The 26,584-nt window shown below is 33.2% G+C and overlaps 4 protein-coding genes across 4 annotated transcripts in view; all 4 read right to left on the bottom strand.

Moving 5' to 3' along the window:
- LOC110992809 (inactive rhomboid protein 1) overlaps positions 1-3,506 on the bottom strand; it is a 99,466-nt gene extending 95,960 nt beyond the window's left edge. Inside the window, exon 1 of the mRNA XM_045631256.1 lies at positions 3,439-3,506. Coding sequence (XP_045487212.1) covers positions 3,439-3,458 — 20 coding nt within the window. The 5' untranslated portion in view covers positions 3,459-3,506. The remainder of the gene's footprint in view (positions 1-3,438) is intronic.
- A 2,460-nt stretch (positions 3,507-5,966) lies between these two features.
- Positions 5,967-6,979, bottom strand: LOC123689775 (atherin-like). Its single transcript, XM_045631258.1, has one exon. It carries the CDS (start codon positions 6,468-6,470, stop codon positions 5,967-5,969), a length of 504 nt encoding a protein of 167 aa, XP_045487214.1. The 5' UTR covers positions 6,471-6,979.
- Positions 6,980-10,573: 3,594 nt separating this feature from the next.
- Positions 10,574-11,337, bottom strand: LOC123689817. The gene has a single exon (XM_045631464.1). The coding sequence runs from the start codon at positions 11,335-11,337 to the stop codon at positions 10,708-10,710; it is 630 nt and encodes a 209-aa protein (XP_045487420.1). The 3' UTR covers positions 10,574-10,707.
- Positions 11,338-22,604: 11,267 nt separating this feature from the next.
- Positions 22,605-25,216, bottom strand: LOC110992789 (40S ribosomal protein SA). The gene is made up of 7 exons (XM_022258752.2): positions 25,088-25,216; positions 24,782-24,909; positions 24,354-24,587; positions 23,816-23,980; positions 23,387-23,548; positions 23,009-23,158; positions 22,605-22,734 (listed from the first exon to the last, which is right to left on the bottom strand). Exons 2-7 carry the CDS (start codon positions 24,878-24,880, stop codon positions 22,642-22,644), a joined length of 903 nt encoding a protein of 300 aa, XP_022114444.2. The 5' UTR covers positions 24,881-24,909; positions 25,088-25,216; the 3' UTR covers positions 22,605-22,641.
- Positions 25,217-26,584: the final 1,368 nt, after the last annotated feature.

Here is a 26,584-nt window from a genome sequence, read left to right as displayed (position 1 = left end):
AGACTAAAAGGCGCTTCAGGTACTTAAGAGAGTTTGCTACAAATGGCGGGGTCTGAATGTAATTCATTTATCTTCTTTATTCGCTTGTTTTGGTTCACATTACGTTTTCACTAACACCATCAATAAATCAGCCAGCACGCTTCCTTGGCGCTATTAACCATTACAACTGGCTTACCTAAGTTTAGTAAAAATATATGTTAAAATATATGTCATCATTAGTGTTACTGTTGATTTGTCTGTTGGTTCGTAATGTTTTAACATGTATTCAAGTATAGTACATAATTTACGTGGGCTGTAATTCATCTAACATTGAAATCAAGATCAAGTGTATATTGTGTCTTCTAAATGTTGTTTTCGATAATTAAAAAAATAAAACCAACGGGATTGATTCCAATGTATGGATACCATAGGTAAAACACTTAATAAGCTATGGGCATGAAAGTAACACAGACGAATTTAAAGGAAATAATGTTTAACATTAGGTTAAGAGGGATCTTTTTGTGATTAGCTGTAAAGGTCATACAAGAAGTTGTTAAAAGAAATAGGTATACAAATATATTTTTATTTTTATTTTTTTTTTCTTGTGTAACTTGAATGAGATTTTTAATGTAGAGAGAGTGTAAAACTTTTGTTTTGCGAACTGATGGCGTAGTCTTGCTCTTTCGCAAATTTTGTAAATAATCTTGACATTCATAAGCATGCCCTAAGACGCATCTAAATTGAATAATAAACGTATTTTGATTGTAATATGATAACTATATTCAGTCTTACAAAAAATCACTACACAAAATACTCGACGTTCATAAGTGTACATGGTTTTACCTATATGCGTAAATTAATTTGAATTTGAATATACCTTCCACGTGATTTGACATTATTATACATAAATCTAGGCGAATGAAAGTCAAATGTGTTGCTGAAATATTTATAGAAACAAAGTTTGTTATTTAACTTGAAAACAATTACCTTGCACTTATTCCTTTAAAATCGAAAATGTCAAAAATTATTTTTCAATAACTATTTGAATGACAAGCTAAAACCAGAGACTCTTTCGTAGACTAACAACCATATTAAAGGAAACGCCAGTTAACACATAATAGATTATTAAGAATCTTATCAAATAAAAATCTAATCTACGAAATATAATCTTTTCTTCACATTAAATTAAAAATTAAAGCAGCTATTTTGTTATACGTTACCTATTTTTATTATAATAGTACAACTTGATACTGTTCATAAAACAATTTGTTGTATTTCGAATTGCCAAATACAGATCTATAACTTATTTTATTTTGGTTTGAACACAAACATCCATGATTAATGATCCGAACAATGATTGATTCACATAAGCCTACGAATAAATGTTAGATTTTAATTACGGTTTCGCTTTGTTTACGTGACATAATAATTAATTTATATTCTGTGGCTACTATTGGTTCAAAATTCAAAAATATTATGACTGCCAGAATGGCTAACAGACTAAAATACATACGAACAAATTAATAGATATTCTTAAAACCTTACGTCTAGGTTCCTTTCATATAGATTAGTTGTAGAGCGAAATCTACACATTGTTTATTGCACAGGCAAGTGCAATAAACAGTTTATGTCAGATAAAACAATATTTATATATTTTCGAGGTGTTACGGTATGTGATCGTGTTGAATACATACTTCATGATAACAACCTCCTTTATATAGTTAAGTAAGAATAATAATTTACGGCTGTGTGATACAATGCTAAAGTATTATTATTATTAATAATATGATTTTGGTAACAGGACAAAAAACGTGTGTGTACTTATGTACACGCGTTAGAAGTTAAATCTCCAAAAGAAGATAACTTCAAAAGTTTATTATATAAAGTTACATATTTATTACAAGTAGACAATTATTTTTATCTACTACTACTTAATATCCAAATGGTATTTTAACCGGAAATCCTGTTGTACGTCATAAAAATCAAGTACAAACGAAACTGAGTTTTATCAAATTCAAAGGCGATTTAATGCCTATTATCCGTTGTCAGCAGGAATTATTTATCACAACGAAAAAAAATTACTTCACTCGATTTTTTAAAGATTATCAAACATACTATGGGGTACCTCACATACATACAATAATGAGATACATAAAATATTTAAGACAAAATACACGGGAACAAAACAAAAACGATGGGGTTTTGCGGACAAAGATTGATCTGCTAAGACGTCAGTATATAAACTTAGACGAGACATTCCTTTTTATCCGTCTTCAAAAATGGAGGTAATCAGTTTGGTAGGAATTCGGTATTCATGAATTTTGATATTTGAGGATTATAATCTTAAATAGATTAACAACTCAAGAATAGGAATAGCAGCGTGTGTGCTTTCAGTGTGTAGGTATGTTTTGTATGTTTGTCCGCACATTTGTCGCAAAAGTCGTATTTTAATGATTGCTTGATATAAACCAGATACGGGGTGTCCTAACAGAATGGACATTAAGGGAAAGTACCTTACATACTGCATTCAGCGATTTTCTAAAAATAATTTGTGATAGAATTCTGTAAATTATAGTCTGTAATTGTATTCGATCTAATTCTAATTTAAAAAAAAACACCCTTTTCTTTTAGATGCCATCAAGAAAATCATCAAGAAAATGGACAAAAATAAAAATACTTCTTAAGTAACATCAACATTAGTTCTTAAAACAGAAAGTTTAATCCGTAGAAGTAGTTAAGAAAAATAAATCGAGTTCTCGTACCTATGAACATTATTAACGTGTTTTTTATTGTACATTTTCTCTCTAAAAATGATATTCGTCTCTAAGTGTACTATCCCATTTATATAAAATGTTGTTAGGTACAATTTAATTTTAATCAAACAAGAACATCTCTATGTTTTTGTAGAGTTTATAGGATAGGAGAAATCTGTTTACAAAAAAGAATTTAAGCCTAAATAGCTCTATAGCGCAAATATTAGCAAAATCAAGCAATATTACATAGATTCAATAAACTCTTTTATTTGAATTCGGTAACACACGAATAAATTTGTTTATTAACTGACTCACATTTTTAAACTTTATATTTTAACTTTAAAAATATTTTTAAAGTTAAAATATAAACTATACTGGGTTACTCATGGGATAATGTAGCATTCTAATGGTAGAAGAATTTTTGAAATCGATTCAGTAGTTATTTAGTTTACAATACAAACATACAAAAACACAAATCTTACTAAAACTATACGTAAATTCGTTTTTTTAATTTTACGTTACCATACTGCAAAACAAAATATATTGTTATTATATTGATGGTTTTCAGCGTTTTGGTAATAATTCTTCTCAAGTATAATTAACTTCTTAAGTTCTCTTGATTTTAAATAGTCTTGGGGCGCCCTGTATCAGGTATCAAAATTTAAGCAGGTGTTTGTTTCCAAGTTTAATTATTTAAATAACTTACCTTGACTTGTTTGTATCCATAATAAACTTAATTTACAACACTAACAAATTACACAAGCTGAATATCGTTCTTTAAGAAATAAACTGAAATTTAGTTGTATTGTCGCGTTATCACTATGACATATCAGATAAGGATAGTAGATTAACATTTACTGAACTATGTTTGATAATTCGACTCAGCTGAGCCCAAAAGTGTAAAGTTCTTGTAAAAAGTCTAAACGCTTATTGTAGAACATTTTACAGGCTTTTTCATAAGTGAAGGTATCTCAAGGTGAGATCGTGATTAATGCCCAAACCCAATAACCTATCAAAATCCATTTTTTTAAATCTGTGATGGACATCTTAATCCAAATGTTGTAATTAGTGTGCCAATAACCAATCGACGGATTGTAATGGCCATCTGTCGATACAAGCTAGCCATTGCCAAGATTGTCAATTGTCAGTCAGCGTTATGTTTTACTATAATTCTAAAAGAAGCTCAATTCCAACAGTTAAATATATTCACAGATTTTAACTTACACCGGTTTTAAAATAATTAAAAAGCTATTTGATATGTTTTGAACATAGACTTGTGTATTTTAATATTATTTGTACGGTTTTATTTACTTTATTGGTTTACATCGATTATCAATTATTATGAGTGTACCACTCGGTAAAATGGAACCACAAAGAAGGAAGAAATTGCTTTCTATCCGTCGACAAAAATGGATTGTCTTCGTAGCCTTTAGTTATTAGGATGCAGATAGGAGATTGATCGGCTGTCACCGTCTCAGATTCAGAAGTAGTTGAAAATATTTTATAAATATTTAGATAACTTACGTATGGGTTTTCAAAATATCATTTGCAATTGCTACAAATCATATAGATAATCTCACTGTTTGTCCTTCGAAACGGCTCGATTATATATATTTTTTGTATATTCGGTAGGTCTGAGAGTTCGTAAACTATTTTCATATCCCTAAGGTCTTAGAGTGGTCCGCCTAAAGTAGTTTTTGGGAAATTTTTTCATATTAATATTTATGATTCAATAAGAGAATACTTAGCTTTCCCCCATCAATCACAATCGCTATTTAAAGCGTATTAATTCAATAATAATTATAAATGGCAAAAAAACTTTTATCGGGTATCGATATTTTTAAATGTGATTCAAAAGCTAAATACCAAATTACCAAAGTTATTAAGAAAAATAAATCAAATTTAAATACCTCTGAACGTTATTTACGAAGGTATTTTCAATACATTTCCTCTCTTAAAAAATGATATTCGTCTCGAAAGCAACTAACCGATTTATTTAAACTGTTTCTAAAAAGTGTACCTGACTTTAATCAAACAAGAACATCTCTGTATTACAGAGTTTTAGAATCGGAGAAATTTGTTGACAAACAAGAATTTTAGCCAAAATAAATATATTGCTTGATATTATAATGTTTGAGTTTGCTTATATTTGACGTAAATATAAGCAAAATCAAACAATATAATATTATAAGATACAAGAAACTGTTAATCTCTTTTATTCGAAGTCAATGATAAATTTACAAAAAAAATTGTTTATTAACTGCGTCACATCTTTTAAAGTATTTATTAATGTATTGGGATAATGCAGCATTCTAATGTTAGAAAAACCTTTGAAATCGGAATCTGAATCTTTTTTTAAACAACACAAATCTCACTAAAACTATACGTATTTTCATTCGTTTAATTTTAAAATGAAATCTATTTTTATTATATTGATGGTTTTCAGCGATTTGGTAAACATCCAACTTTTAAACTCTAAAGCCTAAATCTCCAACCCAATAAGCCTTTCTTTACTGTTTTTTAAATACAGAAGCTTTGAAACTATAGGTAATACGAAATATAACCGATGCGATGTATGGAATTATTTAACACAGAAATTAATTCACGAAAACATCATCAAAAAGAAAATAAAATTTCTCCAAGCAACAACAATCTCGTTAATTATTCATCATTGACAATTGACAATATTCGAAGCCTGATTAAAACTAACATGTATTCTAAATGTTGTTGACATTCGATTGTTTAGTGTTGTATAACTCCAAACCTGTACGAGTTCCACATGCTGTATAAAAAGATGTAACAATATCATATTTGCAAGCATCATCGAATGAATTAACCAAATTCCGGAGCTCGTTAGGAAAAGCCAACTCATCAATCATACGTTATCATTTCCAACCATAAAATATTGGCCAATTAGAACAATTCGCCGTCGGCATGTGTCGTTATGACCCTTTCATCTCTACGTTTAATTTATTTTATAGCGATCGGGGCTTGCAAAAATCGAAATCATGTTCACTGTGATTGGGTTTTGTCGTACAATATTTGTTTCAGAATAATTTAAGTAACAAGGTTCAGTTAATTATATACAGACATTCTTCTTTTGTTTTTAATATTACTTTAAAAATTAGACAGGTAATAAGCAATAGACGTGATCCCTAGTGTCCCTGGTATTGTTCTATATGCTCGATTTTAACCCTTTTGGTAGAATATTTCATCCAATGGTAAATAGAATACTCACCAGTCGTGTGTTTGTTGATTTCTTCTCCTCGCTTGTGCACAACAAGGAGGCTCCTGTGGATCACAGAGCTGTAGCGCTGGCGGCGGTGGCGGCGGCGGCGTACAGGCCAACCGCCGCGCCGCCGCTGCTCCTACGTACTCCACATATCGCGGCGGCGGCGAGCTTCCCAAATCTTCGCGACATGCCGGCCCACAGCACTTGCGGCTGGCAGGCGGCGGTGCCCGACACGCTAACCCACAATACACCGGCGGCGGTGCCCGCACTGGTGCCGGCGGCCGGGGCACGTAGCGTTCGACGGGCACGTGGGCCGCCGGAGGCACGTACCGGGGCCTCCGTGCCCGCTCCGCTTCCGCACTCCGGCGCACCCGCCGCGGCGACGCCGAAAACCGGTCCGGCAACGGCGCGGGCGGCGGCGGGCTGAGCCTCTCCGGTGGGGCCACGCTGAACGCGCCGCCCGCCGGGAACCGTTCGCACGGGGAGCGCGCGTACTCGTCGCCCATGGCGCGCGGCCGCCCGGGCCCGCCGCCCTATCGCCCCGAGCCGCCTCACATACCGCCCGCACACTTGGACACTCTCGCGAGACCGATACTCTGTTCGTGCGCGAGATGAACGCGATCCCGAAATCCGCATTCACTTCGCGAGCGCCATCGCGCTCCGTCCGATCGATAGCGCGACGCGCTGCGCTCTCAGAGGGTCCACATTCTCCTCTCTGGGCCGCATGCCATCCCTTCGCTGTTATGTTTTGGCTGTTTAAAATCTTCTAGGGCGAGGCGAAAGTGCGTCCTCGAGCAAGATGGCCGCTTTATTCATGTCTTCGCGCCTGCGCTAATTTCACTTTGCGATGTTTGTTTTCACCAAAAACTAAGATTTACAATCATAAACACAGAGTAATTAAGTCGAGCTAGAATCCACTTATTATATTTAGAAACGGAATTGCATCTTATAAATATAGTATCGCGTAATGGGGCTCGATACACAGCGAGAGGACGAGGTGACGTGCGTCCCAGCCGTCCGCGGTGGAGGACAAGGGAGACGGGTGCATTGCGCCTGCGGGACAACCGCGGCGACGTCACGTCAGTGCGCGTATCGACGTCGCAGCCGCGCGCAATTCTCTGCGGCGCTCTCCGGCGCTATATTCACGGAGTGCCTCTTCAAAACATTATTGCCCATTAGATCCCGCAAACGTCCACATCATTACAGTTGTCCCAACTACCTGCGTCTAACAAGGCTTAATAATCATGCTTGACAACAGCTGTAACCAGGTCAAACATCAGATACACGAGAGCTCGCTATCTTTCCATATAAAATGTTTGTAACATTAAATTTTAATATTGACACACTCCGGGTGAAGAGCTTTTCATAAAGCACTGGAAAATTAAGATAATTATTAACCTAACGTTAGGCCACTATATATTTTCAATTGTTTTGAAGTAAAAGCATCAGTAGTCTGTTTACTTCGAAACAGTCAATCCATTATATAATATTTTGTTATGTTAACGTCATAATCCTTACACACTTATGTACGTTCCGTATTGTGTTCAATGTGTCAGCAACTTACACGTTGTAATGTAAATTGACACGAACATCGAATTAATATTTAAACTAAATCCACGCATGTTTAGTTATGTTTATTTAGTTTCACCCTGAGTTGTTTGATGGCGTCATCTTTAAATTGTTTAGCCAAACATTATTATATTATAATTCTATATCTATTGCGTTAAGCATAATTCATTGAAATTCCTGCATTACGTATAGATAATAGATATGGAGTCATTTGCGTAATACACAAATTCGGTACAAAACCTAACGGGAATAGATTTACGCTACCTCCCTGGGAGGTTGCCTCGTTTAACAGCCTGGAAATAATGAGGTTTACACGACTTAACGAACGCCATTCCATTTTTGAAATTATAAATCGGCCTCCAACAACTCAATTAGTCCACGAATAGGCGAAGCATTGCTATTCTTGAATACAGAAATTACTCTTTGTTAAGAAACTACAATTTTTACACTTATTAAGTGAAGTTTTTTAAACTGATTTTCCTAGAAATTATTTTACTAGAGAAACAAACGTACCATAGAGATAAACAAAAAACTGAAATCCTTCAAAGAAAAATTCTATTATATTGACGAACAGTTTTTTTACGCATTTGGGTTTGAAGACATGCAGATTAGAGGACGCTTACACTTCGCCTTTCAATGACATAATTCACTTCACTGTGCTACTGTGTCAAATTAATGTTTAAAAATTGACAACACATCACGCCGTTGATTGCAAAAATATCTTTGAATGAAATTTGTTCTTATTATAAAATAATGACATAATAATTATGTAGGTATGTTGCGTTGTATTATACGTGAGCAAACGGACCTACGGGACTCCAAATAGACACTAATTTACCTAGAGGTCCGGCCTTTAACCTTTTTAAAATTATAGGTCATATATCGAAAAGACCACTGGAATAGGATTCCATGGTTTGTAAAAGAAACTATCTTGTGAAGCGGTACATGGAAAACTTCAAATTTATAAAGTGTAATTTGATTATTACTGATTAAGGACTGAAACTTAATTTTATTTTTCCCAACAAGCAGTTAAGCCCACGTATTATCGAATTTCCCGCTCCAGTAACAGATAGGTCGTCAATTTATTGAATAAGGTAATATTCAAGTCCATTACCCAATTAGGGGTAATAGGGCATCGTGGATAACGAATGCAGACACCTGTCGCCTAATTCCATTATTTGCTCTTTATATTGCTCCATGTAGGGTCGTGAGGAAAACTGTTATGTTCTATACTAAGAGAACATTACAGTTTTCCTTCACGATTCACCATAGATAACTACATCTGTGGTGAATCGTTTATTTTGTAACCTACCTGTAGTAAAGTACCTTCTCTAAATTAGAATAGATACTATATACCAAAAATTACAAACTGAAATAAACATACAAAATATGAAAAACAACATATGCGCCCTAAAAATTCGTGGCAGCAGGATGCGAATGGAGAAATAAAGGCATGGATATTCGGATAAGCTAGAAAAGGCCTTGGAGGGGTTCAGATCAGTGGTACTGAATGCAGTTAGGATATTCTAATAACGAGAATATAAACTATATAAGGAATCGTAATGTACAGTTGAGATTCGTTATGAACATTTTTTTCTTATTATTATTATTTATATGTACTAATTTGTCAGTGCCTTTTAAACAATATAGATATTTTTGTTAAGAAGTATGTTAGTTTATATTGAGATTTTTATCAGTGTATAGACCTCTTAGTATGCAAGCGTATATATAATTTCTTTGACATTGAATTAATAACTGATAAGTACATAGTGTTAAATGTGTTTATCCGATTTTGTTAAACAAAATGTCTAACCTAGCGTATTCAGATAAAAAATTGGCATAGATAGCATCAAACTGTTTCATAAGTATATTATGTATAATAAAACAACAATCTTGGAAATATATTTTATAATTTACAAACATTATATTCTACAACTAAATATATTTACACAACCAAAACTGTTCTACATTTAGGCTTACAATATAAAATCATGTTGTTTCAAAACATGAAAACAAATAACTGATTATTTCGTACTTCTAAACTGGGTTATTGATCTTGCTTGGATGTACTAAAATTACTGACTGTTGCATGAGAGGAAAATGGAGTCACAGTGTCGAGTGTTTGTTCAGTACAATCCTCCCATAACCACCAAACGACGAACAGAATCTCTACATTAACAAGTATCAAGACTACAACCGGAATCGAAAGCTTCCCAATGAACGTCTTCAAGGCACCCTTCGAAGCCAGCAGCGGTCTGAGGATATTGTTGACCAGTGTTTCTTTAAATCCGGAGCCACCAAGCAACGCAAGGCCAAAATTCAACAAACTACCCAACTTATTCAGTTTTAAACTTGGCTCCAGCAATCCGAACTTTGGTTTTATTAAATCCGCCTCTAAGGGAAATAAGTTAGGATCGTGGTAAGAGTTGGCGGACCACGGTAAGTTCGGTTTATATAAAGGTTTTGAGTATGTCAGTGGTGCGAACTTTGATGCGCTTCGAGATCTTTCTTCATCAGTTAAAGATTCTAGAAAGTTCCACTTACTTTCTGTTTCTGGTGCAGCCCTTGCTTGAGTCCAGTCTTGCGGATACTTTGTGTATATATTTGGATAGTAAATTGTGTTTGGATACATAGATGCTTGCCTTTCATTATCTCGCGATAAAGTCTCCATGTCCAATGGTATGTTACCCGTATCTCCATTAGCACAGATTGTTAAGATATTAGACAGTATAAAAAATACTTTCAAAGTACTGACGATACTCATTTTATGTTACAACACACTTACAATCGCAATAAAATAAAAGTTTTAGTTTCTAACAGTCACTTAAATAAGAAAAATTTTTTGTAATGTAAACAATTTTAACATACTAATACTAAAAGAATTTCAGGCTTTATGTTTGTTTGAATAAACACTACGCTCGAATAAAGAGTACATTTGATTATAATATAGGTGCAAAAGTAAATATTTTATTAAAAATATTTATTCCTATATGATTAAAAGTACACATCAAACATTTCCAATAACTATATAACCCGGTCATATTCAATTAACTCAGATAATAGTTTTAACTGATATCAATTTTAAATTTAATAATATCACTCATTATAATACATAATTTTCATGGAAACACGAACCGAGTCGAAATACAAGCGCAGTCAATGTTTATTTACGTGTCAGCTTATATCGATTCCTGAGTTGCAGTCCATTGACATACATTCCGCGACCTTGTCCCCAGCGAGAATGCTGAGCAATATTTTCGCAATCGGACTATCCTCTTCAACGTCATCTATAATTGAAAATGTTACCGCCGTCCCGAAATTACTACCGAAACCACTCTTATAAGACCGCTGTATGACACACGCCACCCTCTCCGTGCAATCCATTATTAACCTTGAGTTGCTTTTCTTTTTTTTCTTCTTAAAATATTTTATCATTTTCGAAATTACTGGCCACAACAACACCGCTTTCAGCCCCAACTTCGCGAACACCATAACACTTAGCGGTAAAAGCAAAAGTTTCCCACCAAGAAGCTTTAATAACACAATGACTGTCGCCGAGAGCATTATTTTGGCAGCACTACCTAAAAGACTGGCAAACGACGATAGGGTATCTGTCTTTTGGCACGAGTCATGGTAATAACCGGAATCAGAATATGTTTTTCGTACATCGGGATAATAGTTGGAAGCGCCCGTAAATAAGTCGAGGAATGGTATCGAGGCAGAATGGGGGTTGTCAGTACTAAGGGCCTGCTCCTGGGCTACAGCCCGCGATAAAACGTAAAAAACAACTGCAGCTACGAACATGACTAAAAAAACTGTTCCACTTCTATCGGTGTATTTCATTTAAAACCTTCGCCGTGAAATCAATATTTCCATTTTAAAACGCGAAACAAAATAATTACTGGGGTAAGAAATCTTAGGAAAACAAGGTTAATAGATTTTTAGTGTACGGTTATTTGTTTACTTCGTGACACAATTTTTTAAGTTCAGAAGTTTATTTCGTCAAGAATCGTGGAAATGGTTACATTTCCGACATTTAAACATGGAATTATCCATCGATTAAATTATTATTACTAACAGACTGTTTATAATATTCGAATTCAAAAAAGGAACGTTGTAGAATTATTGTCAGTACCTTAGACCATTGACAATAGACCAAGACCTAAAATTTGAACGAAAAAAAAAATTGTCAAGAAATGGCGGGAAATATAGCGTATGTCAAATTTGTAAACAAAACTTTTATTCGAGGTCTCCGGGTCTAATATTACTTATATTGAGATTAAACTATTCCGAAATTAAGAATGACACAAAATTGCAATTTGCCTTGGTGTTCATCAGGTAAATATTAAATACATTTAATACTGACGGTCCGCTGTATAACATAGTTATTAATTATTTTGTCATATTATATAAAATAAACTATTCATTTTCGTAATACAGAATAGACAAGACCTTAAATCGATATTTTTAACTGTAGTTGATACCACTTCTATATGTAACAGTGCTATGATAAATCTTCAAAGGTAAAATAGGACAGAATGGCAAGTAGGACGCAATAAGTGCTCTCATATCTTTAAGCAGTACGTAAGGCCTCTGGATTCTTTAAAACTCTTTCTTAGGTTCACCATAAGAAGGATTTACATTTTCACCTTCACACGTTTGTTACATAAGTGGCTCTTAATTTACATGCTCCATTATACACGTCATGAATAAAATATAAAACCAGGTAACATTTTACATTTGTTCGCCGTTCAATTAGTTCTCGGTAGGACAACGAACATTTTAGAGATAATTGATAGATATTATCATATATATATTTTTGGCTGCATTGTTAATATAATTATAGAACTCATTGATTGGAAAGTTAAATAAATTGTCCTACTACAAGTATAGTATTATTATAATAAGAACAAAAGCTGTTTCGCAATGAGTGAGTATTTAGAGATATTTTATAGATCTTTCTAGCAATTATTAAATAGGGAACCAGAATTGAAGTGAATTAGAATTAGTTTTTATGTAATATAAGACCTCATAAAGCATTTTTGTGTATTTTCTTACTATTTTGATAAGCAAGTTGCACTTATTATTTCACTGAGAAGTAGAGAGAGATATATTTATTTATCGACACTTAGCGGTAAGTATGAGACTACTATGTCAAAAACATGGTTTTAAACACATTACGTGAGTGTTAGTTGCCGCGATGGCTCGACTCTAAGCTTCACCCTGATACGGAAAAGACATAGGTATACAGAAAGCTGAGGTTTCAAAATAATTGGAACAAACGCAAAAGTGTCCCATGTCCAATCGGGGGTTTACAACAATCTACGATTAAAATTGGATGTAAGATGGAGGCGGTAAACTAAAATTAGTACGGACACGAAATCATGTCCGTCCCTAATTCTAGCGACCCAAAAACCGAATACCGAAAAGCATAATGCAATTGGAGCATTCTGCCACCTGCTATGAAATGAATGACGAACGTTTGCGCAAAATATTAAATGAGCTTCATTACGTCGGCAATCGTGAAACTGCCGTGCATAAAATAATGTTAATTTAATTTGTATTCGATCCCAGATTTTCGTATTCACATTCGATCGGCCGCGGTAAATAGCGACTAGTCTAGCGAATAATTAATCTTTTAAGTCGGTCTAAAGTAATAACGTCAAATGTAAAACATTATACGTACATTTATATAAAACACTTTTTTACTGGATTGAAGCTATGTATTGTACACTTAGTGTATTACTAATTTATTGTAAGCGTGGTCATGAACGCGAAACAAAACACACGAACACAGTTAAATATGTTAAACAATTATAAGTTTACAATAATACATAGCTTCAATCCGGTAAAAAAGTGTTTTCTTTAAATGTGTTAAAGTTATGTTAGTAAAAGACAATACGTTTATATTATGAACAAGCTCTTTGTTGTATAAAAATAAAAATATAATTCCGAAATATACCACTAATAATACTAAAATATACTATCAAAAACAAAAGATACGGAAATGACCTTTATTGTATTATTTTATATAGAAAACATTATTCCAAATTTAAATGTGGGGCCACATTATACTTCGGTACTTTCACTAGTAATACCATACACCTTCCAATTACCGCGCAACACTCTGGTTATTTATAAGCCCGAACTCTTTGAAATCAAAGCCTTTTAAAATAGTAGGCAGTCGAGAAAATGTAGTGAATACTCAGAGGCTAAAACTTTCGGGCATTAATTAAGCGCACCACACGCGCTAAGTAAATTACAAAGCTCAGGTAAGCGTCCATTTGCTCCATATTTCAGTTCACGGAGGGAAACCACGAAAACTATCCAATAGAGAATCATTTTATCCATCGCGGGAGAATATTTGCGACTATCGTTATAAGGAAATAGCGAAGACGAAATATCCTAAGCGGGGAAAACTGATACCAATATTTGTGGTGTTCGTAATTGGATTAAGCTGTAAGTTTTATACATAAATTATGATCGAATTAGAGCTGAATGTTATTTTTTATTTCAACAGAGACTGTGTTTGTTGACATATAAAATATAGGAGCCAATATGTTATACTTAAAATAGTAACAAAATCCATATTTAAGAAATCCTTTAATTACTAAGTAATGGAACATATTCCATCGGTATCTCTGCAGACTCAAAAATAGACTATATAGATTGACTTTGTGTGTTCTGACTTCCATTTTCCGACGGGATAGATTTCTGAATAATATAAATAACCTACAAAAGCCAGTGTATGCTAAATCGCTAAATAAACCACTAAAACGACTAGATTTAATATTTAAATAGACTTTCTTTTAGACCTCTCTAACCAGCCGTTTGACTAAAAGCAAACTTTAGTAACTAGCGTTGGAACTAACAAAGATATATTCACTGTTTTATGGAGCACGTCCTAATTTGATTAAGATGTATGCCGAAGCCGGAATATGTATTCTTGAATCTTGTTACTTTAGTGTTTCTGTGCTAAGCCAAAATATTATCTATATTATGTATAAACATAATTTCAATGGCTAAATATTAACCTTTTGTAATACGACGAAGCGAATTTTATAGAAAAAACTTCTTTTGTTTGTGGATTAATTGATTGATTCTAATAACAATTTCTGCACTTACACGGCCACCCTAAATTTTTTTTCCTTAATTAATAAACTTATAATATTATATGACCCTTCCAAATTTTAGTTTATTGTAATAACTTAATAATCGTCATTACGAATTTCACGTTAATCCACGAATGCCTATAATTTAGTTTTACATTCGACCAATTGCGTAATCGAATTTGCCTCATTAACGACGAATTAACGTTTATCACTTTTAATAAAACTTATTAAGTCATTCATATTGAGAATTTAAAATGTCTATTGCTCTGGAATATAATGACTGAGGGGCGTTTTTAATGATATGAATAACGCATGAGGCTAAAAATCCAAAAAGTTGGAAAAATTGTCTGTTGGTATACAAGTATACCTGTGCCTCTACCAAGTGTTTGAAAAGTTATTATTGAATGTTACATTTAAAATCGAGACTTAGCATTCAGTATGTCTCCGGTATGTCTCGTCCGATGTTAATCTTATATACATCACATATTAATCTTAAATTAAATAATCAATCATTATCATAAAATAAAATACATTTTAATTTAATAAAGTGAATCGATTTTTAACGATTTCAGTATAACATAGAATCAACATGAAACATAAAAAATATATTGTATATATGTGTTTTAGTGTTATATTACTACCGGGGCAGTTTAACTATAGAAAAGATGGAAAATATACTGACGCAAACCCAACTACTATCAAGTAAGTATGTTACATCAGTTAAAATGCTGACATCTCTCGGATAAAGGCAAATGAATATTATATGTACCTAAATCTTCGGGTACACAAAGGGCAAATCTCCATTAGGATAATGCAATAAGGTTCTGCTAGTCTACCGGCGTAGGGCTGTTTTTTTTCATAGAACAGGGAGCAAACGGATAGGAGGCTCACCTGATTTTGATACCGCCGCCCATGGACAGTCTCAATGCCAGAGGGCTTGTGAGTGCGTTGCCGGCCTTTTAACAATTGGTACGCTCTTTTCTTGAAGGACCCTAAGTCGAATTGGTTCGGTAATACTTCAGTTTTTGCTTGAAGATATTAATTATATTCTATTTTATGGAATTGAACTACGTGCTGCAAGATATGACCCTAATTTTTCAGTTTCACAACACGTGTCAGTAAATGAAGAATGCTGTTACAGAATGCAACGTTTGACGATGAAATTAATACATATGGAAAATTTACTAAGGTATAGTTTGAATTTATTGTTGAACAAATAAAAAATAAAATTTATTTATCTGGGACATTTTACAATTGTATAAATTTAAACAAATTATACATTTAGTAATTCTAATATACCTAATAACTAACCTTAAAATTTAATAATTAAAATATATGTTTATGAATGGAAAAATATGATCCCCATATAATTAAGGTGTATTACAGCTATTATATAAAAAAAACAGTTGAGATTCTACCTTTCAGACCTGTGATTGATGTATCTGTTTGGAATATTTTATTCTAATACGCAAGTAGGTGATATTCCTTCTGTGTCTGATACCGTTGACTTTTTTACTGTCCAAGCGATGTCGATTTTCTCATGATGTTTTCCTTTACTGAGCGAGTGTTAAATACACAGGCAGAGAGTCTATTAGTGCCGGAGTTCGCTGAAGCAACTAGGTCACTGATCTATCTATATCTTTTATAATAAAGTAATAAAAATCTTAATATACAAAACGTTGATATATACGAAAATATGAGTAATATTTTAGTGTTAAACATCTGTTAGCGTTAAAGCAAACGATTTAAACATCCAATTTGATCAACTCTTCTTAAACTAAAAAAAGACCGTTGCTTATCATAATATAGTATATCTACAGTTATTCCCCAAAAGTTCGATAGAATGACAATACAAATCATATTAAACATCAAATTGTCAAACGATGACTGTTTATTTTAAGTCAGACATTTGTACCGCTTTCACATTTCATTTATCATGGTTAAAATAACAGAATTCCAAAAGGGTAAATAAATGTAACTAATCAATACCGAGTGTTGATATAAATATAGTAAATTTTTGTTCAAATACTTTATTACATAAACTAGAATGTTATAAAATCACTAGGATTTTATAACGTCTAAATAAACATCTAAATATGTCATAAAATCTTCGATTTTCATCTATTCTTCGCTTATTCGTTAACGCAAGGCAAGAGTGACTTTCATATGTATCGTCAACCCAATCGGACATAATAATTCTGATCTGATCGCCAATTTGCTTAAAAGTTATCCAATAAACAGAGACTAGACTGTTACGAGACTTCAAACATTTATAGACAACAGAAATACTCTTAATTCATGTTATAATTTGTCGGTTTGTAGTTGTTTATGGGTAGCTATAATACTACCTTAGTATTACTATAGTAGAGCAGGCATAACAAACGAGCACTTAGTGATATAATATTTATCAACATTAACAGGACCACACAACAAATACGAAGGACAATGATATCACAAAGCTACGTAACAGGTACAACTATTTTAATATTAACTGTAGTTTTACTTTCGTTTATCATTTTGTTGATGTGAAATTTTAAACAAGTTTTTAGACCGTAAATTTTTAGTTTTTATTTTATATTGTCTTTGTGTTTATATAGGTTCCTGGATTCTATTCCCGGTGAAAGCAGTTATATTAGGTGCTTTGATGTATCCATGCAATATTAACTCTTCGACAATTATATTATTCTCTCTGCATTTAAGTATGGTCTTGAAATCGCGTCATTTTTTTATGAACGATTAAACCTAGCCGCGGTTTTCATAAAAAATAGGTCAGTCTCATTTAACTAGGCAACTTAAACTAAAGTACTCTTTCATCTGTCGAATTGTGTTTATACTGTGAAGAAAAGAAATGTGTGATTCTAAAAAAAAAGTATTTATGTTTTCAATATAAATGTCCTACAAAAAAAGCGAACACAAATATGAAAAATTCCGCATCATATTCTGTACCAAAAGGAAAAATACCAGTAATAAATTGTAGACTAACAAATAATTCATAAATACCTACACTTGTATACATACTTAAAAGTAACTAAAGAAAATTTCCCCAGCGACTAACCTATACAAAACCTAAAGAAACATATGGTTACATATTTAGTCGTGTAAGAATATTGTAGGCGAGCATCTAGGCACACATACTGATTAATTATGCAAAGATTCCTGTGCCTAGCTCACTTGAAGGGTCGCTCACTAGTTAGGGGTGAACTGAGTTTGAATGTTTGATATCTGGCCGCATTCCGAGCTGGCTCAAATCCAAGAACGCTTTGTTTATTTCTATTAGTCCTTTAAGACTACGAATTTAATGAACACTTCAGTGTTAGGCATTTTCGTTTAATTTTATAAATAGCTTCGTTACGAGTTATATAATTAGCTTTAATACGGGGTGTTCTAATCAATACAAAAACATATAAGGCTGTAGGATTCAGTACGTTATTTTATTTTTGTTTTGTATACTTTTACATGTAGTATAAAATACCATTAATGTGTGTAAATTATGTTAGGAAAACGAAATAAGCGAAATTCCGTTACAAATTTTACCTACCATAGATTTTTTAATTTGTAAGACAAATTGTCAAACAAAAAAAATCTAGTTAAGTCTTCCAAAAATTGTTAGCTCTTATCGTGTCAACTTTTTATAGTTGACATTGACGAATAAAGCATTCGCATCAAAGTAGTACAAACACCTAAAAACTTTTAACTCAGCTTATTTAAACCACCATAAATCACAGCGACATTTCACCGAAAAAATGGTGAAAGCTAAAAATAACTGTCGACAAAAGTTGGAACCGCGACGGGCTTGTTGAGCTAAAATACGTTAATGCCGGGTCATTTTCAAAGTATATACGTATGTATATCTATTTAAACATGAGATATATTACTACTGTCATTAACACATCGTTCACAACCACAGGGACCAAAATTTCAAATTGATTTTAGTTTTCTATTTATCGGATGCTGTGACAATCAAACTCTTGGTACAACAGGAACTAAAAAAGACAACTAAACCTTTCGAGTAACTTAACTAGTGTAGTGAAGTGCGGTGTCTCGTACACACGAACATAGTGTCTAAACATTATAGAACAGTAAGACTGTTTCAAATGTGAATGTTAATGAACATTACCTTAGCTTAAGCTATTCACTAGCTTTGTAGAAAATGAAGAAATCATAATAATACTATACTAGAAAATATAATTATTGTATAGGCCAGATTGTAATTCATGTTATCTTTATTGTAAGGCTTTTTCTATTTATCAATTTTTAACTATTATGTAGGTATAGATTTTATATTCATCTATTTGGAGATGTTTTCATTAAGCTAAAGGTTAAAAAAAACTTTAAAAGAAAGTAAAGTTTAAGAGTTGTAAAGATCTGACTTAAAGAAGAGTAGTGACTATATCCTATAATGCTCCCTCGTAGTAGGGTCTTACTTAACGAAACTGAAACGAAACCGTCATGACATAAACCCAAAAAGTCGATGACGCATATTAGACACAGAACTAGTAGGCTGATGACCTACTGGTCTATTAGAAAAAACAACTGATCACGAAACAGATACAGAAATCCGAGTTAATAATAATAATAATAATCTTTATTTCTTCTCTCACATATACATACAAGGTTACAATGATTAAAACTAAGATGATAACAGTTGAAATTGTACGAGACTGGTCTCTGTAGCAGGAGTCAGCCGGTTAAAAAAATAATATGCTTTTATTTTTAATGTTTGTTTCGTGTACTTGCTTATGAGTATATATTGCCAACCCGCGGCCATAAATCTAACATTTTACGTGTCATTAGCGGGGATATTATAAAAGTGGATATATTCAACACAGCGTAAATACATTTTTGTACATAAAGCATGAGCACTCTGGTCGAGTTTACTACACGAAATCGTTTCGAACGATGCATGTTTCTGCTTTCGTTTCCTTCCATACGCCCACAGACCGCTAGTTTTCTATACAAAATGCTTTCTATAAGTCTATTTTATTTATTTCACTTATGTCTTATATCGTTGAATAGAAAACAACGCATTGGAATACATGGCCGGCGCACAGGCTGTAAAGGGCAGGAGCACTATAGAGTGGGGTGGGAGAGTTGCCCTCTGGGGTGTCATACCGCTGTGGCGCGCCGCACCGCCACCCGACACTATTCTGGCTTTGAGGAAACCAACGCCATCTGATTGTTGGCCTTTTAGGTACGCTGTTTACGAATGATTTTGGATTATATTCAGTAATTGAAATAAGCATTATTTTCCAACCATTCAACATAAGAATCCGTGTTAGGCAATACCTCAGTTTCAACTAGTATTCGGTTTGGGACATAGAATTTTGCTTGTTGTTTTTTATTACTGTCTACGATTATCACCCCAATCATGAGCTTGATTTTTCTGTAAAATTCAAAATTTTTCCAAATTGATATATAACAAAGAACTGTAAAAGCTGTATGAACTGTATACAGCAATTTAATTTCTTGGTTATTTTAATAATAGCATAATCTTATTAATTTATACTAAACCATAGCCTATGTGTCTAACGTCTAGCTAATAAAAAAAAAATTGGTTGCCTGTAAAGTCGGTATACGGGCGAAAGTTTTACGTGACAACGACTTTGAGTGGTAAAATAATTTTAATGTGAATATTCATTCGTATAGTAGGAAGAAGGATGAAATAATAGTAACAATTTAAAACATTTATTTATACAAAGAATTATATTTAAAATATTAATTTATACAAAGAATCTCGCACTGAATTTCATATTAACAAAATTTCATTTTTACCTTTACACATACATATGTATTTGTATACAAATATACATACAATCAAATAGAAGCGCAAGACATGAACCGGTGTGTATGCCTATCTCTCTCACTCTCTTTCTCTCGCTCTGTCTCTCTCGCTCTTAGGCGGGCTAACTGTGCTCGAGTGGAAGGGACGCGTGCCTTTCACTTTTTATGTCTGTCTCTCTCGCTCTTAGGCGGGCTAACCATGCCCGAGTGGAAGGGACGCGTGCCTCTCACTCGCTCTCATTGTGAGCGCATAACGTGAGCGGAGCGTAACGCAGTTTCTTGAAGTGTCACCCGGCAAACCAATTTATAAGACGTTGTCACGTCAAAATATATTCAATTTGTTATTGATTACGTAATATATATATAATAAATCCCATCATCTGATCTACAAGACAATTTTTCTTCACGGCACAATTACACAATTTAGATCCTTGCAATACCAAATCTTGCAATTTCCTCGTGCACTTGACGGATCTGTATTAAGTTGAGTGGAAAATGAGATCTTACAAAAGTGTCTCCATTAAGACCGTAAATGAGACGTGAAATTGATGTCATCGAATTAACATTTTGTCTGAGCGTTTGTTCCTATTAACAATTCCGCAAAACGCTATATTGGAACAGGGTTTGTTTTGCGCCGATTTTTTATATAAAATATATTCAATATCAGTGGTGATATGCCAGTCTGCGATTTTTTTGCTTAGTTAGAAACGCAATATAATTTAGACACTCCATTATTTTACCATGGTTACACACAATAATTTCAAATGTATAAGTCCTATAAAATAAATATAAATCCTATAAAAACACATTCTTGTAATCTAAGTTGCCGATAAAGTTTACATTAAGATTAGATGAAGCATTAAATTATTAACCTAAACCTACGCTAAAGCTAAACGAATAAAGTATCTTATTATTTTTAAAATAGTGGATCGACTGGAGAAGTTATTATCGAGGTTCCTCAATACGCTCAAGTACACAGTATAAGTGTCGAACATATAAGACCAGACACAGCTCAAAGTGCACCGAAGGACTTTATAGTTTACGTAAGTTTTATTTGCTGAACATTCGCAGTTAATGTAAAACTTATAACTTTAGATTTCCTACCCACTATTTTTTGTTTAAATTAGAAAGTTAATTCGTGTATATATATAAATCTTAATGCGCCTAGTGTAATAATCTACATAATACGTTTTGTTCATGAATTTTAATTATCGTCTTCCAATATAGAATGTAGGATCGTATTTTTAGCTAAGTAGCTTTTACAATAAGGAAACATTAAATGTCAAAGTACTTAAGAATTCCATGAATATATCGTAGTATATTCATGGAATATGTTATATATATATATATATATGAATGAAAGGAATATATATGAATAGTATATTCATAAACAGTAGTTTTTCCTTCACTGATGACTCTTTTCAGGGAATCCTAGAAAACGGTACCTGGATAAAAGCGACAGACGGAACATACCGGTATAATAAGCCCGCAAAACAATACTATTCATTAGACAATAGCGCTCCCTTAAAACGCATTGTTTTCAGAGTTTTGTCCAACCACGGCAATCAGCAATATACTTGCGTTTACAGAGTTCATCTCTACAGCGAATTAAATACTTGATTTTTAATAAAATAAAGTGTTCTACTATAATAATTGTCATGTCTATTATTATAATTTATATGGATTTTTAATATTATTTCCCACACACAGCTTTTAAGACGTCAATATTGTTTTGTTATGGGTTTGTATTAAACAAATTGATATGCGCCTATCGCCCGTAGTATCCAAATTGAAATAGTAAATGTGTAATTTTGCATAAAATAAGATTCAACTTCACAAAATGGGCCACCAACATATAGAGGGCACTATAGTAGCAGTCATCCGCGTATTAGATATTGCAAATAAGTAAAAAATTTGAAGATTTGATTAAATTGACCATGAGATAGGATTAACGTCAGACAAAACGTGCATTTCATAGGGAATGGACTAACGAGTATTTGTCATTTCATATTACACTTATTTTCCGTAGGTACGACGTAATGTATGATTTTAAACATCGTAATAAAACTAGCATGTGACTTAACATTCTACAATATAATCTTAAGTAATAAGTTTAACTTAAAACTTAATTATTAAAAAGTTTTACAGGTATAGGTATATATAAGTAAAAAACTAAAATTCAGTTTTTCAAATTTTTAATTTGTAAACACAATGTTTACGACGCACTCCATCCTTGAGCAGAGCCTCCCCATGATGGAGCCGGCGCAGCGACCACAGGCGCGGCGGTTGTACCCAACTCTTCTTGTACCTATAAAATAATTTTATTAAAAAAATTATGCTAAATTTGTAAAATTCAAATTAAAGTTTTTCATAAATAAAATAAAAACTTTAAATACAATTTTTTTTACCCAGATACAAATATTTTACATACGTCTCCATAAATGGGGAAATATACATATCACAAAAACTACTGAACCCCTTTTATTAAACTGACTGTCCCCAGAGTTGAAATAAATAGCCGATTTTAATCAAAAGAAATATGACATGTCTTAGTTGTCTAATAGTATAGATGCAATAAATACCTGAGCAGCCCAATCGTCTTGAGCAGCAGGTGCGCCAAAAGCTGGTGCAGCAACTGGGGCAGACTCCTCAGCCCATGAAGTGACTGGTTCAGGCTCGATCCAGTCTTCATGTACTGGGGGTGGTACCTCTGGCTTGACAGCAACAACAGCCTGAAATGGAAATTTTTCATTTATGGTAATATAAAAACCTGTACTTTTTTAAGATTGTTTTAAAAGTTCACTATTATCAATCTAAATGGAACTGCTGTATTATGAACAGCACCTATATTTTTAAATGCAACAACATGGCTCACTCAACTGGCTCTGTGACCCAACATGGAACATTCCAGGTGACTACCATAGTTAAAATTGACTATAAGGTATAAAAGAGTAAATTACCTGCTCCTTTGCCTGTTGTTCTTCCTTCTCGCTCTCTTCTGGGTCACGGTAGAAGAAGAGGTCGACCACTACATCCCACCGTTGATCACGGGCGAGAACTCCACGTAGACGCAGGACCTCTCGGGCGAGCAGCCACCACATCAGACCAATAGAGTGGGATGACTGAAATATATAAATATTTCTTAGAAGGTAGATACAATAATCAAATTGGGAACTTTTGTTCTAAAACACTCATTCCCACAAAAAATCTGTAAATTGGCAGAATTAAACTTATAAGTTGTTTTATTGAAATAAAATATATAGGCAATTAAGATATAACACATTTTTTAGCAAGTGCTAAATTAATTTAGTTAATTAATAAATTTAGCATTGTTTGAATTATTTGATTAGTTTTCCTTCATTACTGCATATTTAAGTAAATAAAAATACCTTGGTGTTGCATGGGATAGCAATGTCAACAAATCTCAGTGGCGAATCCGTGTTGCACAGAGCAATAACGGGAATGTTGACATATGAAGCCTCAGTGATGGGTTGATGGTCCTGTGCTGGATCAAGCACAATAAGAAGGCGGGGCTCCCTGAAGGCAGCTTGAATCTATAACAGAAACAATCTATCAATAACAGACTCTGTAAATTTTGCCTGGATTAGGTTTGTTTTAGATAAATCAGATAGAAGTATAATCATTCCAGCAAATGCAGTCAGTGGTTCCTTAGTTAAAATTATCATCATGGAAAATGTTTAAAATACTTACTTCAAAGTGCAAAGATTAAGCAATAAGTCATTTTAGCAACCTCAATTATTGTAACACTTATAATATAGAAAATTTAACTAAGACTTGCTAAATAGCTTTCATTAAATTTGAATGAAATTAATTTATCATATCGATAAAATCTGTATGGCCTAAAACTTAATGGCACAATAATTTGAACTTTAACTTAACAAGACTTATTTTATTACGCTAAATTACCTGGTTAGTAAATGCACCAGGTGTGAAACGTCCAGCAATAGGTGTAGCTCCTGTGTGTGCGGCAAACTTCAATACTGCCCTCTGTCCAAATGGACGTGATGAGATGACGAATACATCAGCTGGGTTTTCAATAGCAACAACTGCTCTGGCCGCCAAAACCAACTTCTCCCACGTGCGACGTAAATTAATTACGTGAGTGCCATCCGCACGTCGCTTGTACACGTATGTTTCCATCTACAACAAAAATTTTCATCATCAACAAATTGCGTGGCACACGGTCCTCGATTTGACGGAATTTGATCGTCAGTTGGGAGAATTGATCTTCAAAAACATTCAGATTTAAAATGGAACGGATTCTCTTATCATCATATTGAGGAAATATAAGTTAGTATCGATAATATCGAATTCAAAGTGTTGAGGTTAAGTACCTGGAAGTGAACATTTTCAGACCCAAGGTGGGTTGTCGCTGCAAGCATTTTGGTTACATCTTCCTCGTTGAGGGCTAGGTTATCTAATCCTCCCGACATCGTTGCGTTTATTTGAGTAACGACTAAACCTGTATAAATAAAAACAAGTGTTATTATTAACCGGCCACAAAGTTACATATGTCGAAAATTTAAAAAAACTACGACATGAATTAAATACTAACATCTTGTCCTTTATTGTATGAGGCATTTTTAACATAAAATTGTTAAAGATTTCCAAAATAACTATAGATTTCAAAAAATACTCACGCGTATAATGCCACTGGGAGGCGATTGGATTTAAAAGAGTTGTCAAAGTTCAGTTGAAAGATAACCAGTTTAAATGTGACAATGACAAAGACATAATTCCTGCTTAAAATAAAGATCCACAGGATAAATTAAAGTTTTATCTTACCGAAGATTCCAAGTATGTAGTTAAAATTAATGATTTTCAAAGTAAACTTTTACCTATCACTTGTGGAGTACCCCAGAGATCAATTTTGGGCCCATTATTGTTTTTAATTTACTTGAATGACATTCAACACCTTAACTTGCATGGACAGATAACCTTGTATGCGAATGAAACCTGTCTTCTTTATGCTGGTTCCTCTGTGCATGAAATAATTTCTCAAGTGCAAAAAGACCTTGACCATCTATATTTGTGGTTTCAGTCGAAGACATTGCTAAAACTTCGTACTTAATTTTTAAAAGTTAAAACTTTAAAATTCCACCACATCTGCCTTTACCAACAAATAATGTACCTCTAATAGAAAAGAAAAGCGAAAAATATCTTGGATTATATATTGACAATAACTTAATATGGACAACGCACATAAATCATTTATTAACTAAATTATCTTCTCTAAGAGGTTCCCTTAGACATATAGTTCGGAGCCTTCCTCGTAAAGTCCGTCTTCTTATTTATAATTCTTTGGCTTAATCACACCTTCTTTACCTGATTGAAATTTGGAGAGCTGCGACTAAAACTAACATATCAAATCTTCAAATTGCTCAAAATAAAATAAAGTAATTAAATTGCTTTTTCATTACCCATACTTAACTTCCACACAAAAAATCTACACAGAAACAAAACTGATGAATATAAAACAATTATTTCAATACAATACCAGCTTATTAATCTATAAAATTTTAAATAACTACATACACACTAACATTACATTCACTAAAATAAATCAAATTCAAAAGCGCAGTTCACGACGTCCTCATAATTTAATTCTACCTAAGTATAGAACCAATTATGGCAAAAAAACATTGAGCGTTGGGGGAGTACTGCGGTATAGTAGACTCCCAAAAAATGTAAAAAGTGCTGGCAGCCCAGCAATATTTAAATTAAGATTAAAAGACCATCTATTGAGTGATCCCAATCTACGGAAATGAAAGTTCATCCAAGTTCTACCAAGTTTCTTTTTTTTTTCAAATTGTAACGTTAGCATTTAAGTGTTCTCATGTAAGTGACTAATGTCTATTATGAGAATAAATGTCTTTAAACCTAAGATAGTAAAAAGAGACGTGACTCAAAAATGCATATTCATCTACAACAACATAAATAACCGATGAGTTTTTATTATTTACGATAATCTTTAGTTAATAGAACTTAAAAAAAATGATTAACATACATAAATAATAATATTGCATATGTATTGATGACAATGTCTAAAATATTTTTCTCTTATTAACTCTGAAGCCGCAAGATTTTTTTTTCTATGATTTTATTTTAAAATAATTTAATATTTTGTTTCATTACGA

Source organism: Pieris rapae, chromosome 15, assembly GCF_905147795.1.
Source record: "Pieris rapae chromosome 15, ilPieRapa1.1, whole genome shotgun sequence".
Lineage (NCBI taxonomy): Eukaryota > Metazoa > Arthropoda > Insecta > Lepidoptera > Pieridae > Pieris > Pieris rapae.
This window is presented reverse-complemented; position numbering and strand designations above follow the sequence as displayed.